This window comes from Rhinopithecus roxellana, chromosome 13 (genome assembly GCF_007565055.1).
Source record: "Rhinopithecus roxellana isolate Shanxi Qingling chromosome 13, ASM756505v1, whole genome shotgun sequence".
NCBI lineage: Eukaryota > Metazoa > Chordata > Mammalia > Primates > Cercopithecidae > Rhinopithecus > Rhinopithecus roxellana.
The window spans coordinates 64565776-64588787 of NC_044561.1; the positions used below are offsets into that span (position 1 = coordinate 64565776).

A 23012-nucleotide genomic window follows, 5' to 3' on the forward strand; every position below is an offset into this window, starting at 1 on the left:
ATCTTCGCATAAACCCAGTGCATTAGATAAGCCAGGATCCTGAGCATGAGACTGAAAAGACCGAGACTAATGTTGTAATGAAAATGAAGCTCCTGAATACCTTTCCAAGGAAATTGATGTGATCAGAGTGGTTCTTTACAAAGATTGATTTTGCATTTCCATGCCTCATGCATTGATGTTTTTATTGGACATCCAGTAGAAAAGGAAGCCAAGAGCCACTAATGGCATTACAGGAAAAGTCAGAAAGGGCCAGGGCTTGGGAGGTAACAGAGGAAATGGGAAGGAAGAAATAGATACAAGAATTATAAAGCAGGAATTATTAAAATAGTGTTTGACTGATTGTGATGTATATGATAGATAGGAATCAAGACTAAGGCAATTACAGAACAATCCAGAAAGTGAAGAGAAGAATTAGAGATGTTGATTCTAGGCACATCTGACACTATTCACTTAGACATGTTCTGTATCTTTGTATATTATTTTTCATTAATGAAATATTTAATTCATCAAGTATTTCCTGAGAACTTAGTATATTCCAGTATATTCCAGTCACTTTGTTCTATGTTACATGTATCTATCTGTATGCATGTATAAATGGATGTGTGTGAATGTGTGTTTTTAAAATGTTTTCTCTTTCCTCAAGAAACTTAAAATTTAGTAGTCAGTTGACAGTTGGACTTACAAAACCAAAATGTAAAAAATGTTTAGAAAGAGAATGAAAGTCATAAGCATGTTTTTGCTTTAAAAGAAATAATAGAAATAAGAGGTAAGTGGAAAATAATATGAATGAAAGGCTACAGTAAATGTCAGTAGATCTGAAAATGGACTGTATAGTTAGAAGAGACAAGCCACTGGCCCATGTTTTGATGATAGTGGCTTTGTGCTGAAAGAAAAAAAAGTCTCTTCTTTCTCTGCAGGTGCACCATGTCAGAGTGCACAGTTGGTGAATGGTGCAACTTCTACAGTCAGAGTAAAAACAATCATGTTTATACTATATATTCAAAGATGGAAGCCCAAGAGGATAATATCTCCCTCTCATTCCCCAGAATATACTGCCTTCACTTTTGACACATATCCCCAAACTGGAGTGTAATGCCTATGACATCCAATTTTGACCTAATGTACATTAGGGAGTCAGCCTCTCAGCACAGACTGAAGAATTGGCATTTTTAACGGGATCCGTGTGCATTTGTTTGCCTTTCTCCTGTACTTTGGATCAAACTTACAAGTAAATTTTGGATCAAACCTACAGCTGAAAAGACATGCAGATTAACCTGGAGATTAAGGAAACATTAAAATTATTAGAATATTTGAAGGTCTAAAAACATTATTTAGATATCTTAAAATTTGTATTTCCAGATGTGATTTTAATAGTGGTAAGACTTTTGGATGCATCAGAATTCTACACATGTGTTTTTGAACCTTAGAGTTGTAACATAATGTACTTCATAGGCTCTCTAAATAATTTACAGTTACTCATTAGAGTTGAAATACACACTGTGGCATTTCTTTCCAGTATCCACATATAAAAGGCCATAAAGCTGTCCTCCTGGCTTTTGCCCAGTACTATTTATAAGGCATATTTTTATGTGACCTACAGTGACCTTTTTTAACTCTAGCAAATAAAGTACATTTGACTTTTGAATGCCATATGAGATTTTTGTTTTTATTTTTATTTGTATTTATTTATTTTTGAAATAGAGTCTCTCTGTGTTGCCCAGGCTGGATTTGCAGTGGCGTGATCTCAGCTCACTGCAACTTCCGCCTCCTGGGTTCAAGTGATTCTCCTGCCTCAGCCTCCCAAGCAGCTGGGATCACAGGCACACTCCACCACGCCCAGCTAATTTTTGTATTTTTGTGAAAAGAGGATTTCACTATGTTGACCAGGCTGGTCTCAAACTCCTGACCTCAAGTAATCTGCTCACCTCGGCTTCCAAAGTGCTGAGATTACAGGTGTAAGCCATCATGCCCGGCCCCAACTGCAGATTTTTATGTAAATGTTTGATTGATATAAGAATTGAAATTCACATGTACTGCATATTTATCAGTCAAGTTATATATATAAAATTTATAAAGGACAGGAATTTATTTGACTCACAGTTCTGCATTCCTGAGGAGGCTTCAGGAAACTTACAATTATGGTGAAAGGCAAAGGAGAAGCAGACACTTTCTTCACAGAGCAGCAGGAAGAGTGAGTGCCAGCAGGGGAAATGCCAGACCTTTATAAAACCCGGAAATGCCAGACCGTTTATAAAACCCTCAGGTCTCGTGAGACTCATTCATTATCATGAGAGCAGCATGGAGAAACCGCCCCCATGATTCAGTTACCTCCACCTGGTTCCACCCTTAACACATGGGGATTATGGGAATTAAAATTGAAGATGAGGCCTGGCGCGGTGGCTCACACCTGTAATCCCAGCACTTTGGAAGGCCGAGGTGGGTGGATCACGAGGTTAAAAGATCGAGACCATCCTGGCCAACATGGTGAAACCCCATCCCTACTAAAAATAGAAAAATTAGCCTGGCGTGGTGGTGCGCACCTGTAGTCCCAGCTACTCGGGAGGCTGAGGCAGGAGAATGGCGTGAACCTGGGGAGGCTGAGGTTACAGTGAGCCAAGATTGCGCCACTGCACTCCAGCCTGACCACAGAGCAAGACTCTGTCTCAAAATTAAAAAAAAAAAAATTCAAGGTGAGATTTGTGTGGGGACACAGCCAAATCATATGATATACATATATATTTGTATGTTTTATATATATATATATATATATATATATATATTCCCTCTCTGAAAAAAATTATATTTGTATTTTTTCCTAAGTTTAAGATTATTTCAGATGTGATAGGAATAAAAAAGGAAGAGGTTCATAGAGAAATTAACGTTAATGTGTCTCTAAATCTTGATGTTTCTGGAGTAGAGGTTTCAACTGTATCCTCATTGGAATTTTTTTCTTCTAATTCTGCCTGCTCTGCCTTTGAGATAATTCTTCCAAAATAATTTGTTATATTACACACTAAATTAAATGTCCACCTAAGATACCTTATGGAACTTGAAATAATGTAAGTAGTGGATGGATTAAAATAAAACAAGAAGGATTTTATAGCTATTTTGAAAATATGGGAATAGGATTTTAATATCTCAACTAAAGGTTTAATTTAATTGGATAATATATAAATGAAATTAGACCTAATAGTTTACAGTCTTATTTAGTTCATAATACTGACATTTTTCTTGAAACTTAACTCTTACCTACAATTTAATAATGTAATTGTGGTGAATGCAAAGAAAATACATTTTGTATTTTCACAAGGTACCATTCATTATTTATGGTGATGGTTGAATAACTGATTTGTGTATTCTAACATTTTAACTACCCTCCTTATCTCTCTTATTTTTTTCTTTTAAACATACACAAGATCATTTTCCTGGACCTCAATAAAATGTTTATATTGTATAGAAAATGCAGAAGTAACATATTCCCTCAATAATTGAAGTGTGATTTTCATTTTACTGTCTATTTTCTGTGGTAATAAAAATTGACTCAGGCATACTTTCTTGTAATTTCAAAAGAACATTCAGGTGTTTACAGAAGTTCTGTAACTCAAACATATTAAGTGATACAGGTAGCAATTTTCCTTCAGTCCTAGTTCTCATAACACCATAAGCCTTAATAATGGCCATTCCCATTCCCTTGGTTATGTGTTCTTTCTATTCGTTTGTCCATAGATGTGCCATCCAGTCCCTATGGAGTGAAGATCATAGAGCTGTCACAGACCACAGCCAAGGTTTCTTTCAACAAACCGGACTCCCATGGAGGTGTGCCTATTCATCACTATCAGGTGGATGTCAAAGAAGTAGCGTCAGAAATCTGGAAAATTGTACGCTCCCATGGAGTTCAAAGTGAGTCAGCAATTTCAAAATGTGTTGATTACTTCAAGCTGATCTTCAGTATACCTGTATGATTAGCTTTTTCGATTTCCTCCAACATTTTCTTTTAATAAAGTGGTGTTGGGAAGATATTTCCTGTGCCCCATTCTTCTTGATAATAACTCTAATACAGAGTGAATAGTTTCCATCTTCAGTAAAAATGAAAGAGCTTAGTAGAATCAGCAGAGTTCAATTCTGGAGGAAAAAGTCACTTTAAAAACGTTCGTTGGTGGAAAGGCAATTGCTCACGTACTGGATATGATGGCTGGATTTTATGAAATGTATGCTCATGTTTCATTTATTAATATTGCTCTCAAAAATAGGTGTGAAAATGATACTGCAAAATGTAGGTGCTTTCTATACTTATGAAGCCATCTATAAAAGTCTGTGGAATTTTATATATTGTTTACTTTTTGTATTTTTATATTTTTCACTTTTATATTTCTATTAAAAATTAAAATAATTCACAGAGCTTCTTTTCCCTTACGTAAAATTTCATCATCTTATGAAAATGTAGTTTGTTTTCTCATTAGGAAGAGACAAAACTAAAGCAGGAAATAATAAGAAATTACCACTTTTCGCCTCTGTTTTTTAAGACACAGAACCATATTGAGTGTTCCAAAAGAGTAGCATAAAATAGTGAGGAAATTAATGCTCCATAGGTCTGTTCTATGAGGATCCTACCTTGACCCTAACACATATGGTGTGAGGGTTCAGTAAAAAGCAAGAGCCTTCCTGAGAAGGCAAGAGGGAACCAATTCTAGTGAACATAGAGAGAAAGCAAATGAAATCATCCTGGTATCCTCTGTGTTGACCCCGCTTTATCAGTTTTCACTGAGAGTAACTATGGGTTTTTGATAGAAGTATCAGAAACATTAATCAGTCATCTGTCATGTACCATACACTTCAAATAATGTCCTCAAGCTGATGAACTCATATTATTTTAATTATGAAATATTTGGATTATATTATCTGTGTGCATTGTGTGGTTTAGGAGAGAAGATATAAAGACAGTGCCACCAAAACAATGAGTGAGACAAAGGACTATAGTTTTTTTAAAAAATATATTAACCTGGATGCAGGAATATTGTGCTACTTTAAATTTTGTTTTGTTTTATTTTATTAAAAGAGAGAAAAAGGAGGGTGGTAGGTGAAAAACAGAAAGAAAAAATTCATTATTTCTTAAACTACATAAAACTCAGTGTGCTCAAGCGCAAATGTGCAGAAAATTAATATTAAGTCTGAATATTATAGAAATTGAATATAGCACAAAAGTGCTACCCCACTCTATCCCTGCCAAACCCAGGAAAAGGTTAATAGGCTCCCTCCAGACTTCTTGCAAAGGTGCAGCACCATGGAGAATTTATAGTGCCCTTGGTATGGCCAAGTTGATCAAGGTAAAAATCCTGACATTGTGTCTCATGTATCCATCTGTTACAGGCAGATCGCTATGTTTATAAAACTGAAATATAATAACAGAGCACATTTGTTACTTTACAATGAGAAATAACTGTCACAGAAATTAGAACATTCAGAGTCTATATAAGTACATACTTTATCTGTTGGTACATTATGAAGATATGAAATGAGAGTCAGAAACTTGTTTGGTGAGTCTAGAATCTGAACTAGGGAAGTTGCGTGAATAGAATGTTTAATGGCCTCAGACTGGGACAGTTTAAAGCTTGCCAATGAGAATAAAATACTCAAAAGTCTTGTGGCTAGGGATTTCTCGTTTTGATTTGAGGAAAATGACTGCCTTAATACTTTTTTACTGTTTCCATTGTTGATTCATCTTGCATAGGTATGTGAATGAGTACCTTAAAATCAAGTTACAGTTGACCCGGTGCGCGGTGACTCACGCCTGTAATCCTAGCACTTTTGGGAGGCCGAGGCGGGCGGATCACAAGGTCAGGAGATCGAGACTATCCTGGCTAACACGATGAAACCCCATCTCTACTGAAAATAGAAAAATTAACCAGGCGTGGTGGCGGCGCCTGTAGTCCCTGCTACTCGGGAGGCTGAGGCAACAGAATGGCGTGAACCTGGGAGGCGGAGCTTGCAGTGAACCGAGATCACGCCACTGCACTCCAGCCTGAGGGACAGAGCAAGACTCCGTCTCAAAAAAAAAAAAAAAAAAAAAAAAAAAAAATCAGGTTACACTTGTAATCAAACCATTGTATGATTTCAACTCAGTGTAGTATAAACATGAATTTTAAGTTTGACCACTAATGTAAGCCCTTCTTTTTGATTCTCCCTTTCAGTTATTAATTAATATATTTGGCAGACACTGTAGATATATTATCATCTTCAAGTATTAGAAAAAAACAGTTCATTATTGGTGGTATAGTGGTGAGCCTAGCTGCCTTCCAGAAAAAACAGTTCAGCCATGCAATTTAAAACTTATAATAATGTTTAATTTTGCCTTCACATTGTCTCTAATCTCCATGAAAGACAGACCTCAACCTGGGGAGCTTAATGGTAACAAGAATTACATCATGTCTTGGGAAGGTGAAAGAGATCAAATAGCTCTTATGTTTCTGGTGCTATAGAACTCATTGGGCTGTTGCTGTCACCTGCCTTCTGTGGGACGGCATCTAAGTACCTGCCCCTTGCAGATGTGTGACTGGAGTGAAAGCACACTAGAAGACTTTTTTGAGATAGAATATTCTTCATGGGGTGCTGCTTAGCTTGAGCTCTTTAAACACTTCCTCACCCTTTACTTCAGCAGGATTTCGTGTAAGTGTGAATGTTACCCACTAACGTTATGCAATATCCACTTGACCAAGAGAAATGTTCCACATTTCTCACTTAGCTAAGATGTAAGAAACTGCATTATTTGCAGCTGATCTCTTTCTCCAGTTTTCTTCTTCCTCATTTTAAAGAGACATAGTAGATGAATCCTGTGGATAAACCGAAGTCCAAATTGAGATGCAAATATCAAATCTCTCATCTCTTGTGCCAAAAAATTCATAGGTTCTGTTCACCTCTTGGACTTACCTTCACTTACTGGGAGGGACCATCACTGCACTTTCTTCTGGGAGGAAGACTTACTAGTTTCTTCAGTGGATTTTTTTCTCCCCCTAGTTTTCTTCTTACATTGCGGGGAGTGGGAAGGACAGGGGCCGTGGGAGTTGACTCTCAAGGCTGGGGTTGCAAACCCAGTTTAACATCTTCTTCTTTAACTCTGCAGGAGGTGCCTGACCTCTTCTCAAATGTTTACTATCTGATGTATTTTTTCTTCTCTCTATGAATTGTCTCAGTTGAAAATGCCAGCACTACAGAAACATGCCTGCTCAATTTCCATACACTTTCTTATGGCTGTGCTGCTGCTATTGTTTCTACTTGAGATTAAGAGTACCTATGTGATGGAATTTATTTATTGCTGCATTTACACTTTATATCTCAAATGATGATGTGATCTCATTTTATATATAAAATCATGTTTTGGGGAAAACCAAGTTTTTAAGGATTTCTTAGTGTAGACTCCATATTTGTATAGCAGGCATGAATGTAAATATGTAATTATAAGAGCACCATAAATGCAATGAGTACCCAGGGAAAGAAGCTGAGAAATTCCATTGGGACCACTCCTAACATTGTAAGATATGTGTGTCTGGCACTTATTCTTTCTTTAGCAAAGAGGTGTGTTATTTTGTAATGATATAGTAAGGATAGTCATCACAATAACATGAATTTTGCTGATAGAAATATGAAATGTGATGTTAATAAGCATAGTTATATTTACTGTAAATTGACAGCAATGATTTGATTATTGAAACGTGTAACATAGTTTTGACTTAAACGTTCTACTTTAATCAAACATATATTTGTTGTGTTTCTGTGATTTCAGTAAGTCACTATGTCCTTTAAAGTAATATTTCAGCCTTACTCACATTTTCCCATCTGACTGACTTAGGTCCTTTTAACACTTCCCAGAAGTATTGTTTTACCCTGAACCACCTACAACATGCTTTCATAATCAGTCCTTGAAAGTGTTCTCACAGTAAAATTCCCTCTTCCTCCAGAATGACTGACTGCCAAGTGACACTGGATTTCAGATGTTAGATTGTATATAGTACATATTTTAATATATAACATATTTTATAGTACTCTTCTTACATTATAACTGAAGTATTTTTTCTCTTAGTTTATAAGCTCCATGAGTGGACCTCGTATGCCTTGTTTATGGCATTATTTCAAGTACCAAAAGCATATTAGGGTAGAAGGAATATGGAAATTTGGTGGAGGTAGGAGAATGGAAAGGATTATTTCATAGCACCTCTGACTGGGTCTTAAGTGAATCCATTATACATCCCCTTCCAATAAATATGTGTCTACAAAAGCAACTCTTTTCTTTTTTTCTTTTTTTTTTTTCTTTTTCTTTCTTTTTTTTTTTTTTTTTTGAGATAGAATCTTGCTCTTGCTCAGGCTAGAGGACAGTGGCATGATCTCAGCTCACTGCAACTTCCACCTTCTGGGTTCAAACAATTCTCGTGCCTCAGCATCCCTAGTAACTGAGATTACAGGCATGTACCACCACACCTGGCTGTTTTTTAATTTTTATTATTTTTAGTAGAAATGTGGTTTTGCCATGTTGCCCAGGCTGGTTTCAATCTCCTGAGCTCACACAATCTACCTGCCTCCTCCTCCCAAAGTGCTGGGATTAAAGGAGTGAGCCACCACGCCTGACCAGAAGCAACTTTTACATGGAAACGAAGGTTCAAAATGTTTATGAGAGATTAACACACTTTTGAAAAGAGTGAAGATGAAGGAGAATTCAGCAAATGGAGTGAGCTCAGGCTCCAGTGGCATGCCGGGAGTTGTTGTTGTTGTTGTTTTTAAGTTACACAACTCTCTACACTGCATATAACATTACCTTGATCAAGAAACCAGAATACTTTACTATAATTCTTCCACTGGGGCATGGCAGAAATTCCACACATTTCTTCCAACCTCTATTGTGTTGACCAATATCAGACTCACCAGATCGATCATGTGAGCAATTTATACTATGTGTGCAATTCAATGGTTATGAATTTTCAAAGAAGTATTTATCCAATCCCCCACCAAAACTCTGTGTGTGTGTGTGTGTGTGTGTGTGTGTGTGTTTCTAGCACACCCTTTTATTTCATTCCAAGGATATTAAGAGTCGTGGTATATGCAGGGATCCCCACTTCATCTCCCCATTCTGAATCTTTTTTTAACCCACTGAGGCCATTCAAAACCAATCTTCTATATCAGAGACCCACGCAAAAGCTCTGAGAATCTGAGTACCAGAAAACTGCCACAGTTTATAGAAAAAACAATTATATGGCTGCTCCTCTAGCTCCTGGTCTTTCCACACACTTCATTTTTGATGTTTCAGAGTTTGCTTTCCTTTTCTGTGAGATAATCAGTGGATTTGAAAAGATTTTTGAAAATGATATGCGTAATTTCTAGGTGTACTTAGAAGGCTTGTTTTTCTGGCTATCTAGGAGAACATATTGTTGAAAATCAGAATACATATTTAAAGCACACATATATATATTTGAATACTAAGGAAAAGTTTGTTCGTGCCTTTGTTTTATAAAGTATAGGATGTGTTAATCATATATCTTAAAGTTTAAGAGATCTATATAAGCACAATTATACTTATTCTCTTTGAAGCATTTGTTAGAAGATAGATTTAGGTTTATCTCTGAAAATGCAGGTACATATGGTCTCAACATTTCAGCTATCTTTTCCCTCTGAGCAGCTTTATTTATTCCAATTTATGTGAGTTTAATGTTTAGTTACTTTTCCTTGGTAGTAAATATATACAATTTTTAATATACTTATTGATGTGTCTACTTCTAACTGCCGATGTCACCACCCAGAAATAATTGTCAGTTCTTGGTGGACTGCAATGCTATTTAAGATGAAAATTGTAGCATAAATACAGTCCTGTTAGTAGATTCCAGTCTTAAATAAATCATTAACAAATTGTTATTAATTTCACTTTCTCACTGTGTACCTGGTCCTGGGTTTAAGGTACAATGGAAGCCAGGCCTATTATTATATTATTTTTCAAGGTTTAGCTGAAGATGTACTAATTATCCCAACCAATTATGTGACATGAAACTAATTTTCAAACTGTAAGGAATTGTGAACCAATCAAATATCAACAACTCGAACTATAGAGATATAGAATGTGAGTCAGTGTGACTCTTCATTTTGAGTGAGAAACATGTATCACAACTGTAGCAAGACTTTTTGGTTGGGGAAGCTACAGGATGTATTCATTGCCAAATCATATAATATTTTATGGGTTTCATACACCTCACTGGCCACTTAATGAAGAGAAAATAGTAGTCTTACAAACAGCTACTCTTTTTTTTTTCAGTTTTCTTAATAAAAATGACAATATCAATATTTTAAAATGTTAGACCTGGCATGGTGGCTCACGCTTGGGATACCAGCATTTTGGGAGGCTGCAGAGGAAGGACTGTTTAAAGCCGGGAGTTCAGGGTCTGGGCAACAAAGCAACACCCCGTCTCTCTAAAAAATGGTTTTTCTGTTACTTGGGTGTGAAGGAATGGACCAGTCATCTCAGCTACTCAGGAGGCTAGGTCGGAAGAATCACTTGAGCCCAAGACCTTAAGGCTTCAGAGAACTAGAACTGTGCCGCTGAACTCCAACCTGGGCAACACAAGAACATACTGTCTCTAAAAATATATAAAAATCAGTACTTTTTTTTTTCTTTTTTTGATACAGAGTCTTGCTGTGTCTCCCCAGGCTGGAGTGCAGTGGTGTGATCTCGGCTCACTGCAACCCCGCCTCCTTGGTTCAAGCAATTCTCCTGCCTCAGCCTCCCGTGTAGCTGGGATTACAGGTGTGCCCCACCACACCCTGCTAATTTTTGTATTTTTAGTAGAGATGGGGTTTCACAATGTTGGCCAGGCTGGTCTCCATTTCCCGACCTCAGGTGATCCAATCGCCTCAGCCTCCCTCAGCCTCCCAATATGTTGGGATTACAGGGGTGAACCCCTGCGCCCGGCCTTCAGGTTTTAATTTTAGCAAAAGCTTTTATTTTAATAAAAATCTGGAGGTAAAAATATTTACAGTAGAGAAAGGTATTTTCAGTTTGGTAGAAAAGTAGGGCTTTATTGTTTTCTTTTTTTTTTTTTTTTCAGACGGAGTCTCGCTCTGTCGCCCAGGCTGGAGTGCGGTGGCGTGGCGCGATCTCGGCTCACTGCAAGCTCCGCCTCCCGGGTTCCCGCCATTCTCCTGTCTCAGCCTCCCGAGTAGCTGGGACTACAGGCTCCCACCACCATGCCTGGCTAGTTTTTTTGTATTTTCAGTAGAGACGGAGTTTCACCGTGTTAGCCAGGATGGTCTCGATTTCCTGACCTCGTGATCCACCAGTCTCGGCCTCCCAAAGTGCTGGGATTACAGGCTTGAGCCACAACACCCAGCCTGTTTTCTATATGTATTTTTCTGATGGGGTTTTGAAATACAGATTTTGATTTATAAACGATATGCCTGTTCTTGATAGGGCAGAAAACTGATCTTGAATAAAGGCCTGAGTTAAAATATGGTAAAGTTTAGTAGAGCAAGTACTGAAATCTTAGGTGCAAATATGCAAAGTACTAGCAATGAATATAGCCAGCTTTCAAAAAGCAAATTATTCCTATTTCTTTAAATGACAAATGTTGAAATGTTTTTAAAATACCTATGGTAGACATTGTCAAAGAAAACTACTCTTGCATCCTAATAAACAGCTGGGAATGTATAAAATGTATTCATTTATTCAAGTATAGAACACGTGTATGTTCATTCATATACTGAGTCATTGGTTTCATTAGTGAGAAATAAGAGGAGGCTAATGAAACTTCCCAAATCTCTTAAAACAGAGGAACTGACTCATGGAATATGTGTAACTCCTACTAGCCTAGTTGTGCAGTCATAAAGTTCTGTGTTAGGGGTAAAGTTATGGTAGAATTTATCTTAGTGTATTTGGCTCAACATAATTTAGTTCACTGCTGATGTAGAGATTCATGCTTACGTATTTCTAACAGCTTGACATTTTAAAAAAAGTATCATTAAAATAAATTTTTACCTAAAAATAATTTGATTTTTATAGATGAGTTCAAAGATAGTACCAAAAGTATGCAGACACCCTTCACCCAGCCTCCCCTAATGATAACATACCATGGTACGTTTATCAAAATTAATGAATTATAATGGGTACATTAGTAGTAAATAAACTACAGAGTTTCTTATGAAATGTCATTTTTAACAGTCTTCCTCTATAGCAGTTATCTCCTATTGAAAATAGACTGGGCACAGCGGCTCATGCCTGTAAACCCAGCACTTAGGGAGGCAAAAGTGGGCAGACTGCTTGAGTTCAGGAGTTTAGGACCAACCTCGGCAACGTGGCAAAACTTCATATTGACAAAATGTACAAAAATTAGCTGGGTATGGTGGCATGCACCTGTGGTTCCAGCTGCTCTGGAGGCTGAGATGGGAGGTCACATGAACCCAGGAGGCGGAGGTTGCAGTGAGCTGAGATTGCAGCACTACACCTGAGCCTGGGAAACAGAGGGAGACCCTACATCAAAACAAAACAAAACAAAAAAAAAAAAAAAAAAAAAAAAAAAAAAGCAGGGAGAAGGAGAGAAAAAAAATAGATTAATAAGAATGCAAACATAAAAATAATCATATAATTTTTACCTGTTAAAGATTTCAGAAATTCTATTCAACAAGTAAAACCTACCTGTACTTACCAAGCTTAGTAAACATTTTAGATGAATTTTACTTTTCTGTTTGTTTAAGAAAATTTTTAGGTAGAAATATAAGTCAAGTTAACAAATTCATTTGATTGACTCATTTAAATGACTCAAATTAGCAGGATTTCAAATAAAAATTAATGAAAATCTTCATAACTCTCTAGTCCTCCAAATCAAAATTTTCAAACATGCTTTTCTCTCTCGCTCATCATACTTCACTCTCAATTTGTAGATTTTTAAATTCTGAAAGTGTTTCTGCTTCAACAGTAGTTAATATTTACATCACCTGCAGGTAAACTTTAATGTAGTTTTCATGAGAAACCCACACATGTTTCATGTCTACATAACTAAAAGGCAGTTATTATTTTGTGAAGCATGGAATACCAAAAACAAAAACAATACCTTTTAAGTGACATCCTAGTGGATCTCTATTTGTCATGAGATCTCAAGCATTCCAGTTCTGGCACAAAGTGATTACTCATACCATCACTTCAAAATGATGATTATCTTCCTTTAGTTGTATTGAACAAAATATACATTTAAAAAAATCTAATTACTAAATATTCTCCAACAAATATATACTTAGTATATACTATTAGTGATGCATGCTTTCAAATATTTGGACTATATCAGTGAATGAAACAAAAAATCATTTGCCCTTAAGGAGCTTACATTCTATCAGATGGATTCAGGTAATTTTTGTGCCCTATTTCATAGGTTTAAAAGAGAAATGGGGAAAAGGGAAAAAGAGAGGGATTGAAAATATTAAGAAGGTTGGGAGACTTTAGCAATTTTAAGTAAGGTAGTGAGGGTAGGTTTTATTGGCAAAGTGATTTTTCAGCAGAGACTGGGACAGATGAACATGGTATCCTGGAGGAAAGCCTCCCAGGAAGAGTAAGCTGCTAACAAAAGTGCCCTTAGGTTGGAGTGGGCTTGTTTGATTAAGGAACAAAGAGGTCAGCATGGTTGCACTAAAGAGAAAAAAACAGATGGCCTAAGGAGATGCAATCGGAAAGGTACGAGGTTAGGCAAAACGGTGCTTTATGTAATGAATATGACCTGGCAGCACCGACTTCACCTGAGGGATTGTTAGAAGGGCAGACTCTTGTATCCTTTCTCAAATCTGTGAAATCCGGACTTCATTTTAACAAGATAACCAGATATTTACATACACGTTAAAGTTCCAGAAGCACTGATATAACACTTTGTAAGATCGCACAGGACTTCAGGTCTTTTTCTGGTTTTTAGAGGGGATCCATTGGGGAGTTTTGTGCAGAGTATAATGACCTGAAATATTCTAGGATCACTCTAGCTACTGTCCTGAGAGAAGAGTGCAATAAGGCAGACAGTTCAGAGGCAATGGTGGTCTTCTGAATGAAAGATGCACAGCACTCAAACCAGGCAGTTGAGGAGGGATGGGAAGAAGTGGTCAAATTCTAGATGTATTTTAAAGGTAGTGTCCAGAGAATTTCCTTAGAAGGGTAGGAGCATGGAGGATAGGACATAAGGTGGAAATAAATGAAATAAGCAAGTTAGGCTGGACGCGGTGGCTCACACCTGTAATCCCAACACTTTGGGAGGCCGAGACGGGTGGATCACAAGGTCAGGAGATCGAGACCATCTTGACTCACACGGTGAAACCCCGTCTCTACTAAAAATAAAAAAATTAGACTGGCGTGGTGGCGGGCGCCTATAGTCCCAGCTACTCGGGAGGCTGAGGCAAGAGAATGGCAGGAACCCGGGAGGCGGAGCTTGCAGTGAGCTGAGATCGCGCCACTGCACTCCAGCCTAAGTGACAGAGCGAGATTCCGTCTTAAAAAAAAAAGAAAAAAGAAAAAAGAAATACATAAATTGAAGCTGATTCTGACATTTTAGACCTAAAATCTCAACTAAAAGTTGCCAAGATGGGAAAAACTAAGTGCATCTTTTTGGTGAGTGGAAATCAGCCTTGTGAATTAAGACTTAAAGTGATGTTTTTAATCCAATAGAAATACCATGAAGGCGGTAGAAGATGGCTAAAGAGAGGTCTAGACTGTAGGTACAAATTTAAAAGTCACTTGCATTTGGATGTTTAAAGTCAGGATATTGTGAAATCAACAGGAATAAATGCAGAGAGGTAATAGAAAAGGCCCATAGACTGAGTCATCGTCTGTTTTACTTACATATTAGTATATATTTTCTTAAAGGTGTTTGCTGTATAATAATGAGTTATCTAAAGTGTGACTTTTCTAAATGTATGGGGAATTTTCTACATTGTGTTATGGTGCTACTCAAAATAATAAAAGAAATTATTGATAAGAGTCTATGTTACTTGAAATAATTTTTAGGAGGCGATGTACCTCAAAAGATATCCCACATAACATGATCCTTTGTCTTTCTCCTCCCTCGCCCCTCCCACAAACACTGGATTACTTTAACTATACAAAAAATTTCCTAATTTCTATTGTGGACATTTAGTGATATACATTTTTCTCTACATGCTGCTGTAAATGTGTCCCAGAGATTTTGGTATGTTGTGTCTTTGTTCTCAACATGCAGCCATAAAAAAGGATGAGTTCATGTCCTTTGCAGGGATATGGATGAAGCTGGAAACCATCATTCTCAGCAAACTATCACAAGGACAGAAAACCAAACACTGCAAGTTCTCACTCATAAATGGGAGTTGAACAATGAGAACACATGGACACAGGGCGGGGAACATCACACACTGGGGCCTGTAGGGGGGTGGAAGCCTGGGGGAGGGATAACATTAGAAGAAATACCTAATGTAAATGATGAGTTGGTGGGTGCAGCAAACCAACATGGTACATATATACCTATGCAACAAACCTGCACATTGTGCACATGTACCCCAGAAATTAAAGTATAATAATTTTTTTCTTTCTTCTTCTCTTCCCTATTGTCCTTGCTTTCTGCGTTGTGGAAAAATATATTACTGTGTACTTTTATGCATATTAGCAGACTTCTTTTATAAGCAATGAGTGAAGGATTCATTTGGTCCAATGACATGAATCAAAGACAGTTACTGTATGTTTTAAATGCTGTAGCATACCAGATCTGAAGCTTCTTTGGATAACAGTTCTGATGGGATGGGTCTAAATTTATCTTTTTAAGTACTCAATAAGAGATAGCCCTTTTCCATTATATTACAGGCGGTTGTTCTCTAGAAGGACCTATAGATTTCTCAGAGGCTCAAGGTTGTTGTAAAATAATTTCCAGTTATGCTTCAAGGTTTCATCCTGCAATGTTTCTTTGAAACTAGGTCATTTACAATTACCTGGGTGTAACTAGATTTTTCTCTATCATGCTACTCAAATTCACTGTTACAGAAAAACTTTAAGATAATCAGTATTTGTACCGATTATCAAAGGGAATGCTTCCAGTTTTTGCCCATTCAATGTGATGTTGGCTGTGGGTTTGTCATAAATCGCTCTTATTCTTTTGAGACGTGTTCCATCACTACCTAGTATATTTAGAGTTTTTAACATGAAGAGATGTTGAACTTTTTAAAGGCCTTTCTGCATCTATTGAGATTATTGTAGTTTTTGTCAATAGTTCTGCTTATGTGACAGATTACATTTATTGATTTGTGTATGTTGAACCAGGCTTGCATCCCAGAGATGGAGCCAACTTGATCATGGTGGGTAAGTTTCTTGATGTGTTGCTGGATTCGATTTGCCAGTATTTTATTGAGGATTATTTTTGCATCGATGTTCATCAGGGATATTGCCCTAAAGCTTTCTTTTTCTGTTGTATCTCTGCTAGGTTTTGGTATCAGGATGATGCTGGCTTCATAAAATGAGTTAGTGTGGAGTCCTTCCATTTCAATTGTTTGGAACAGTTTCAGGAAAAAATGGTACCAGCTCCTCTTTGTAATTCTGGTAGAATTCGGCTGTGAATCCATCTGGTCCTAGGCTTTTTTTATTTTTTGGTTGGTAGGCTATTAATTATTGCCTCAATATCAAAACTTGTTATTGGTCTATTCAGGGATTTGACATCTTCCTGGTTTAGTCATGGGAGAGTGAATTGATCCATTTCTAATAGATTTTCTAGTTTCTTTTCGTAGAGGTGTTTATAGTATTGTCTGATGGTAATTTGAATTTCTGTGGGATCAGTAGTGATATTCCCTTTATTTTTTATTGTGTCTACTTGATTCTTCTCGTTTTTCTTTTTTATTAGACTAGTTAGTGGTCTGTCTACTTTGTTAAGTTTTCAAAAAACCAGCCCCTAGATTCATTGATTTTTTGGAGTGTTTTTGGTGTCTCTATCTCCTTCAGTTCTTCTCTGATCTTGGTTATTTCTTGTCTTCTGCTAGCTTTTGGGTTAGTTTGCTCTTGCTTCTCTAGCTCTTTTAAGCATGATGTTAGGGTGTCGATTTGAAGTCTTTCTAGCTTTCTGATGTGGACATTTAGTGATGTAAATTTCCCTTTTAACACTGCTTTAGCTGCGTCCAAGAGATTCTGGTACTTCATCTCTTTATTCTCATTGGTTTCAAGTAACTTTTTAATTTCTGTCTTAATTTCATTATTTACCCAGCAGTTGTTCAGGAGCAGATTATTCAATGTCCATGTAATTGCGTGGTTTTGAGTGAGTGTCTTAATCCTGATTTCTAACTTGGTTGCACTGTGGTCTGAGAGACTGTTATGATTTCAGTTCTTTTGCATTTGCTAGATTGTTTTACTTCCAATTACATGGTTGATTTTAGAGTAAATGCCATTTGGCACTGAGAAGAATGTATATTATGATGATTTGGGGTGAAGAGTTCTGTAGATGTCTATTAGTTTCACTTCACCCAGAGCCAAGTTCAAGTCCTGAATATCTTTGTTGATTTTCTGTCTCGTTGATGTGTCTAGTATTGTCAGTGGGGTGTTAAAGTATCCCACTATTATTGTATGGGAATTTAACTCTCTTTGTAGATCTCTAAGAACTTGCTTTATGAATGTGGGTGCTCCTGTATTGGGTGCATATATATTTAGCATAGTTAGCTCTTCTTGTTGAATTGATCCCTTTACCATTATATAATGCCCTTCTTTGTCTTTTTTGATCTTTGTTGGTTTAAAGTGTGTTTCATCAAAGACTAGGATTGCAACCCCTGCTTTTTTTTTTTTTTTTTTTTTTTTTCTTCTTGCTTTCCCTTTGCTTGGTAAATTTTCCTCCATCCCTTTATTTTGAGCCTATGTGTGTCTTTGCACATGAGATGGGTCTCCAGAATACAGCACACTGATGGGTCTTGACTCTTTATCCACTTTTCCAGTCTGTGTCTTTTAACTGGGGCATTTAGCCAATTTACATTTAAGGTTAATATTGTTATGTGTGAATTTAATCCTGTTATCGTGATGCCATCTTGTTATTTTGCAAACGAGTTGATGCAGTTTCTTCACAGTGTCATTGGTCTTTATATTTTGGTGTTTTTTGCAGTGGCTGGTACCAGTTTTTCCTTTCCATGTTTAGTGCTTCCTTCAGGAGTTATTGCAGGGCAGGCCTGGTGGTGACAAAATCCCTCAACATTTGCTTATCTGAAAATGACTTTATTTCTCCTTCATTTATGATGCTTAGTTTGGCTGGGTATGAAATTCTGCATTGAAAATTGTTTTCTTTAGGAATGTTGAATACTGGCCCCCAATCTCTTGTGGCTTGCAGGGTTTCTGCTGAGAGGTCTGCTGTTAGTCTGATGGGCTTCCTTTTGTAGGTGACCTGACCTTTCTGTCTGTCTGTCCTTAACATTTTTTTAATTTTATTTCAATCTTGGAGCATCTGATAATTATGTGTCTTGGGGTGATCTTCTAGTGGAGTATCTTAGTGGTGTTCTCTGTATTTTCCTAAATTTGCATGTTGGCCTGTCTTGCTGGGTTGGAAAGTTCTCCTGGATAATATCCTGAAGTATGTTTTCCAGCTTGTTTCCATTCTCCCCATTTCCTTCAGGTACTCCAATCAGTCATAAGCCCAGTCTTTTTACATGCTCCCATATTTCTTCTCTCATCACTCCTATTCCACGTAGTATTGGAATTTCTGGCTAGGGCAATCAGGCAAGAGAAAGAAATAAAGAGTATTCAAATAGGAAGAGAGGAAGTCAAATTGTCTCTGTTTGCAGATGATATGATTCGATATTTGGAAAACCCTATCATCTTAACCCCAAAAGCCCTTAATCTGATAAGAAACTTCAGCAAACTCTGGGGATAAAAAATTAATGTGGAAAAAATCACAAATATTCCTTTACACCAACAGTAGACAAGCAGAGAGCCAAATCATGAATGAATTCCCATTCACATTTGTTACAAAAAGAATAAAATGCCTAGGAATATAGCTAACAAGGGAATGTGAAGGACCTCTTCAAGGAGAACTACAAACAACTGCTCAAGGAAACAAGAGAGGAAACAAACAAATGGAAAAACATTCCTTTCTCATGGATAGGAAGAATCAGTATTATGAAAATGGCCATACTGCCCAAAGTAATTTATAGTTTCAATGCTATTGACTACTATTGACATTTTTTACAGATTAGAAAAAATTACTTTAAATTTCCTAAGGAATCAAAGAAGACCCAGTATAGCCAAGACAATCCTAAGCAAAAAGAACAAAGCTGGAGGCATAAAACTACCTGACTTCAAAATATACTACAAAGCTACAGTAACAAAAAGAGCATGATATTGGTACAAATACAGACATATAGACCAATGAACAGAATGGAGACCTCAGAAATAACACCACATGTCTACAACCATTTGATCTTCTACAAACCTGACAAAAACAAGCAACGGGGAAAAGATATTCTTTTCAATAAATGGTACTGGGAAAACTGGCGAGCAATATGCAGAAAACTGAAACTGGACCCCTTCCTTACACCTTATACAAAAATTACCTCAAGATGGAGTAAAGACTTAAATTTAAAACCCAAAACCATGAGAACTCTAGAAGAAAACCTAGGCAATGCAATTCAAGACATAGGCATGGGCAAAAACTTCTTGATGAAAAGCCAAAAGCAATTGCAACAAAAGCCAGATTTGACAAATGGGATCTAACTAAACTCGAGTTTCTGCACAGCAAAAGAAACTATCATCAGAGTGAACAGGCAACCTACAGAGTGGGAGAAAACATTTGCAATTTACCCATCTGACAAAAGTCTAATATCCATAATTTACAAAGAACTTAAACAACTTTACAAGAAAAAAAAAAACATCAAAAAGTGGGCAAAGAATATGAACAGACACTTCCCAAAGGAAGACATTTACATGGACAACAAACATATGATAAAAAGCTTAACATCACTGATCATTAGAGAAATGCAAATCAAAACCATAATGAGATACCGTCTCACACCCGTCAGACTGTTGGTTATTTAAAAAGTCGAGAAACAATAGATGCTAGCGAGGCTGTGGAGAAATAGGAATGCTGGTACACTGTTGATGGGAATGTAAATTAGTTCAACCATCATGGAAGACAGTATGGAGATTCCTGAAAGATCTGGAACCAGAAATATAATTTGACCCAGCAATTCCATTACTGCACATATACCCAAAGGAATATAAATTATTCTGCTATAAAGACACATGCACACATATGTTTATTGCAGCACTATTTATGATAGCAAAGTCATAGAACAAACCCAAATGCCCATCAATGATAGACTGGATTAAAAAAACGCGGTATATAAACACCACGGAAGACTATGCAGCCACAAAAATGAATGAGATTATGTCCTTTGTGGGGACATGGTTGAAGCTGGAAGGCATCATTCTCAGCAAACTAACACAAGAACAGAAAACCAAACACCACATTTCTTACTCATCAGTGGGAGCTGAACAATGAGAACACGTGGACACAGGGAGGGGACACACACCAGGACCTGTTGAGGGTGGGGGGATGAAAGGAGGGAACTTAGAGGACAGGTCTATAGGTGCAGCAAACCACCATGGCACATATATACCTATACCTATGTAATAAACCTGCACATGTACCCTGGAAATTGAAGTTAAATAAATAAATAAATAAATAAATAAATAAATAAATAAATAAATATTTGGTCTTAGCTTTAAACTACTACAGATTTTAGAATCTTTATGAGTTACAGTGCTTTAAAAAATTTTTCTACTAGAATATTTTCTATGATTACACTATTTCCAACATAAATGCCCAAAGAAAAAATGACTATCATTTCTAAATTACTATATTTCATATGGTAAAGGAGAAATTGACTATAGAATTCATCTGACTATGTTAAAGAAAATTGCAATAAACTTATGAATTGCAAAAAAGAAGAAAAGTAATCCACACTAATTCCATATTTTCAGTGAAAGAAAATTTGTTCTGATTTGCATGTTGTGGAAAGGTTTCTGTATATTAAAATTCAAACAAGAATATCTTGGACTGTGTTCATTTTACCCATAAAGAGAACCATAGCTAAATTAGGATGTTGTATGTAATTACATTCTTAATGAATTTAAACCATGTAGATCAACGTATACAGGCACTAAACTAAGAAAAACATTAAGCAAAATAACAATTTTAGGTAAAATTACTTGTCTGCTAGAAACCTACTCACATATCTTAAGATGAAGACACAAATTCATACATAATTCTGTACTCAGCCTGGTCTCTGCTGTATGTTAAGAAGAACTTCTATGCAAATACTTTTTAAATTTTTCGATAAAATAAATGAGCTTTTCTGCGCATGCATAATTTTATGAATCAAACAAATAGTATAAATAAATGATATTAATTTATGTAAGAAAAATGTTTGTGAGTAGTGAGAAAACAAATACGAATATTTCATGAGTGTTTTATAGGAGTTTAATCCACAGGAGGAGAATGAAACTATTCATAGTTCCCAGAAACTTAAAAAAATATATTAGAGCTCATCTGACTGCTCAAACATACACTCTTCTGGCAAATTTAAAATTCAGTGTAAATATGATCTTTGCTAGAATGTAGCTTTTAAGTCCCTAATCCCAGTGAAGAATTCTTGTGGGCTATCATGCATATTTTGACAGTGAATTTTATTGGTAGCACATTTTAGAAGACATTTAAATATGATAACTATAAAATTTTTGAAATTATGCCAGCATATACTATTGTATTAAACATCATTTGACTTTTTGATTAGTAAAATTACTTACTATAAACATTAAATATTTTCTTTATTATAGTATATAAATGTCCTCAAAGGTTAAGGGGGACTACAGAGCCATTCCATTATCCACTCAATGACTTAAGATGCTTATATCAGGAAGATTCGAATCTTCTCTTTCAATAGTACATCCTATAGGGAGTGATGCACGCTGCAGACTGGCATGATCAGATATGATTTCAGAGGCTGGTACTATCTATCCTGGTTCTCATTGCTTTTACTTTACGTGTAGATTATGGAGATAATATTACTTTTTTTTATTGTTACCATCTTGTATTCTTTCTTTTTCTGTGTATCAGCAGCTGTTCATCTTTCTTTTAATCTTTTAAACTAATGTACTCTTTTGATTTTTTAAACTAATACACTGCCTGATTTGCCTTTTCGCAAAGCCTCCATTGCACATAACAGTGTTATTTAAGGATGCACACATTCCAGAGTATTTGAAGATCAGTCATTTGGGTACACAAAGATACACCAGAAAATCTTTTCAATTTATCTAATCAAATAATATAAACTACAATTCAAATAATCTGAATAAATGATTGATAGTACTTTGTATATATATTATTATATGTTTGTATATATGTTATTATATGTTTTTATGTGTGTGTATATATACTATTTTAATATATAATCTACAGTAGATATATATACAGTAGATATATATACAGGAGATATATATACAGGAGATATATATATGAGATATATATATATATATATATATATCCTGTCACCAAAGGGGATTCCCTTTTGTCTTTAATGTTAGATAACCCAGTAGAAGTTGCACATGTTACGTGGTGGTTAAATGCTGCTTTTAATTTAAATAGTGGGAGAAAGAAGTAGGGATATATATATGTGTATATATATACATATTTATATCCTGCAAGGTCCAATATATTCCAAGCATCTATATGAGAATTCGTGAGATGCATTTTTAGTGGAAATAGTTTTCTCTTCCTTTGGTACCCTGTAGTAACTATTGCTCATATAGGGATTTTGCCAGCTGCTCACTTGTTAGGCAGATGACATCAGTCAAGCCTCTCTGTCTTGACTGCACATTGGAGGGTCTGTTTACGGTTCATGTGGCTGTTTGGGTCTTCCATATCATTTGAGATGAATGAGTGGATTATATAATTACTAACTTGGCTTACACTCAAATAAAATTAAATAGTTACTATTTTCAAACATCTATAAATTATCACCGTGTCCAGGTC

The 23012-nt window shown here is 36.2% G+C and overlaps 1 protein-coding gene across 6 annotated transcripts in view; it reads left to right on the forward strand.

Annotated features, from left to right (window-relative positions):
• Positions 1-23012, forward strand: part of NCAM2 (neural cell adhesion molecule 2) — a 570822-nt gene that overhangs the window by 456101 nt on the left and 91709 nt on the right. For all 6 annotated transcript variants that reach the window (XM_030915246.1, XM_030915247.1, XM_030915248.1 and 3 more), the window contains one exon: positions 3727-3900. In XM_030915246.1, coding sequence (XP_030771106.1) covers positions 3727-3900 — 174 coding nt within the window. The remainder of the gene's footprint in view (positions 1-3726; positions 3901-23012) is intronic.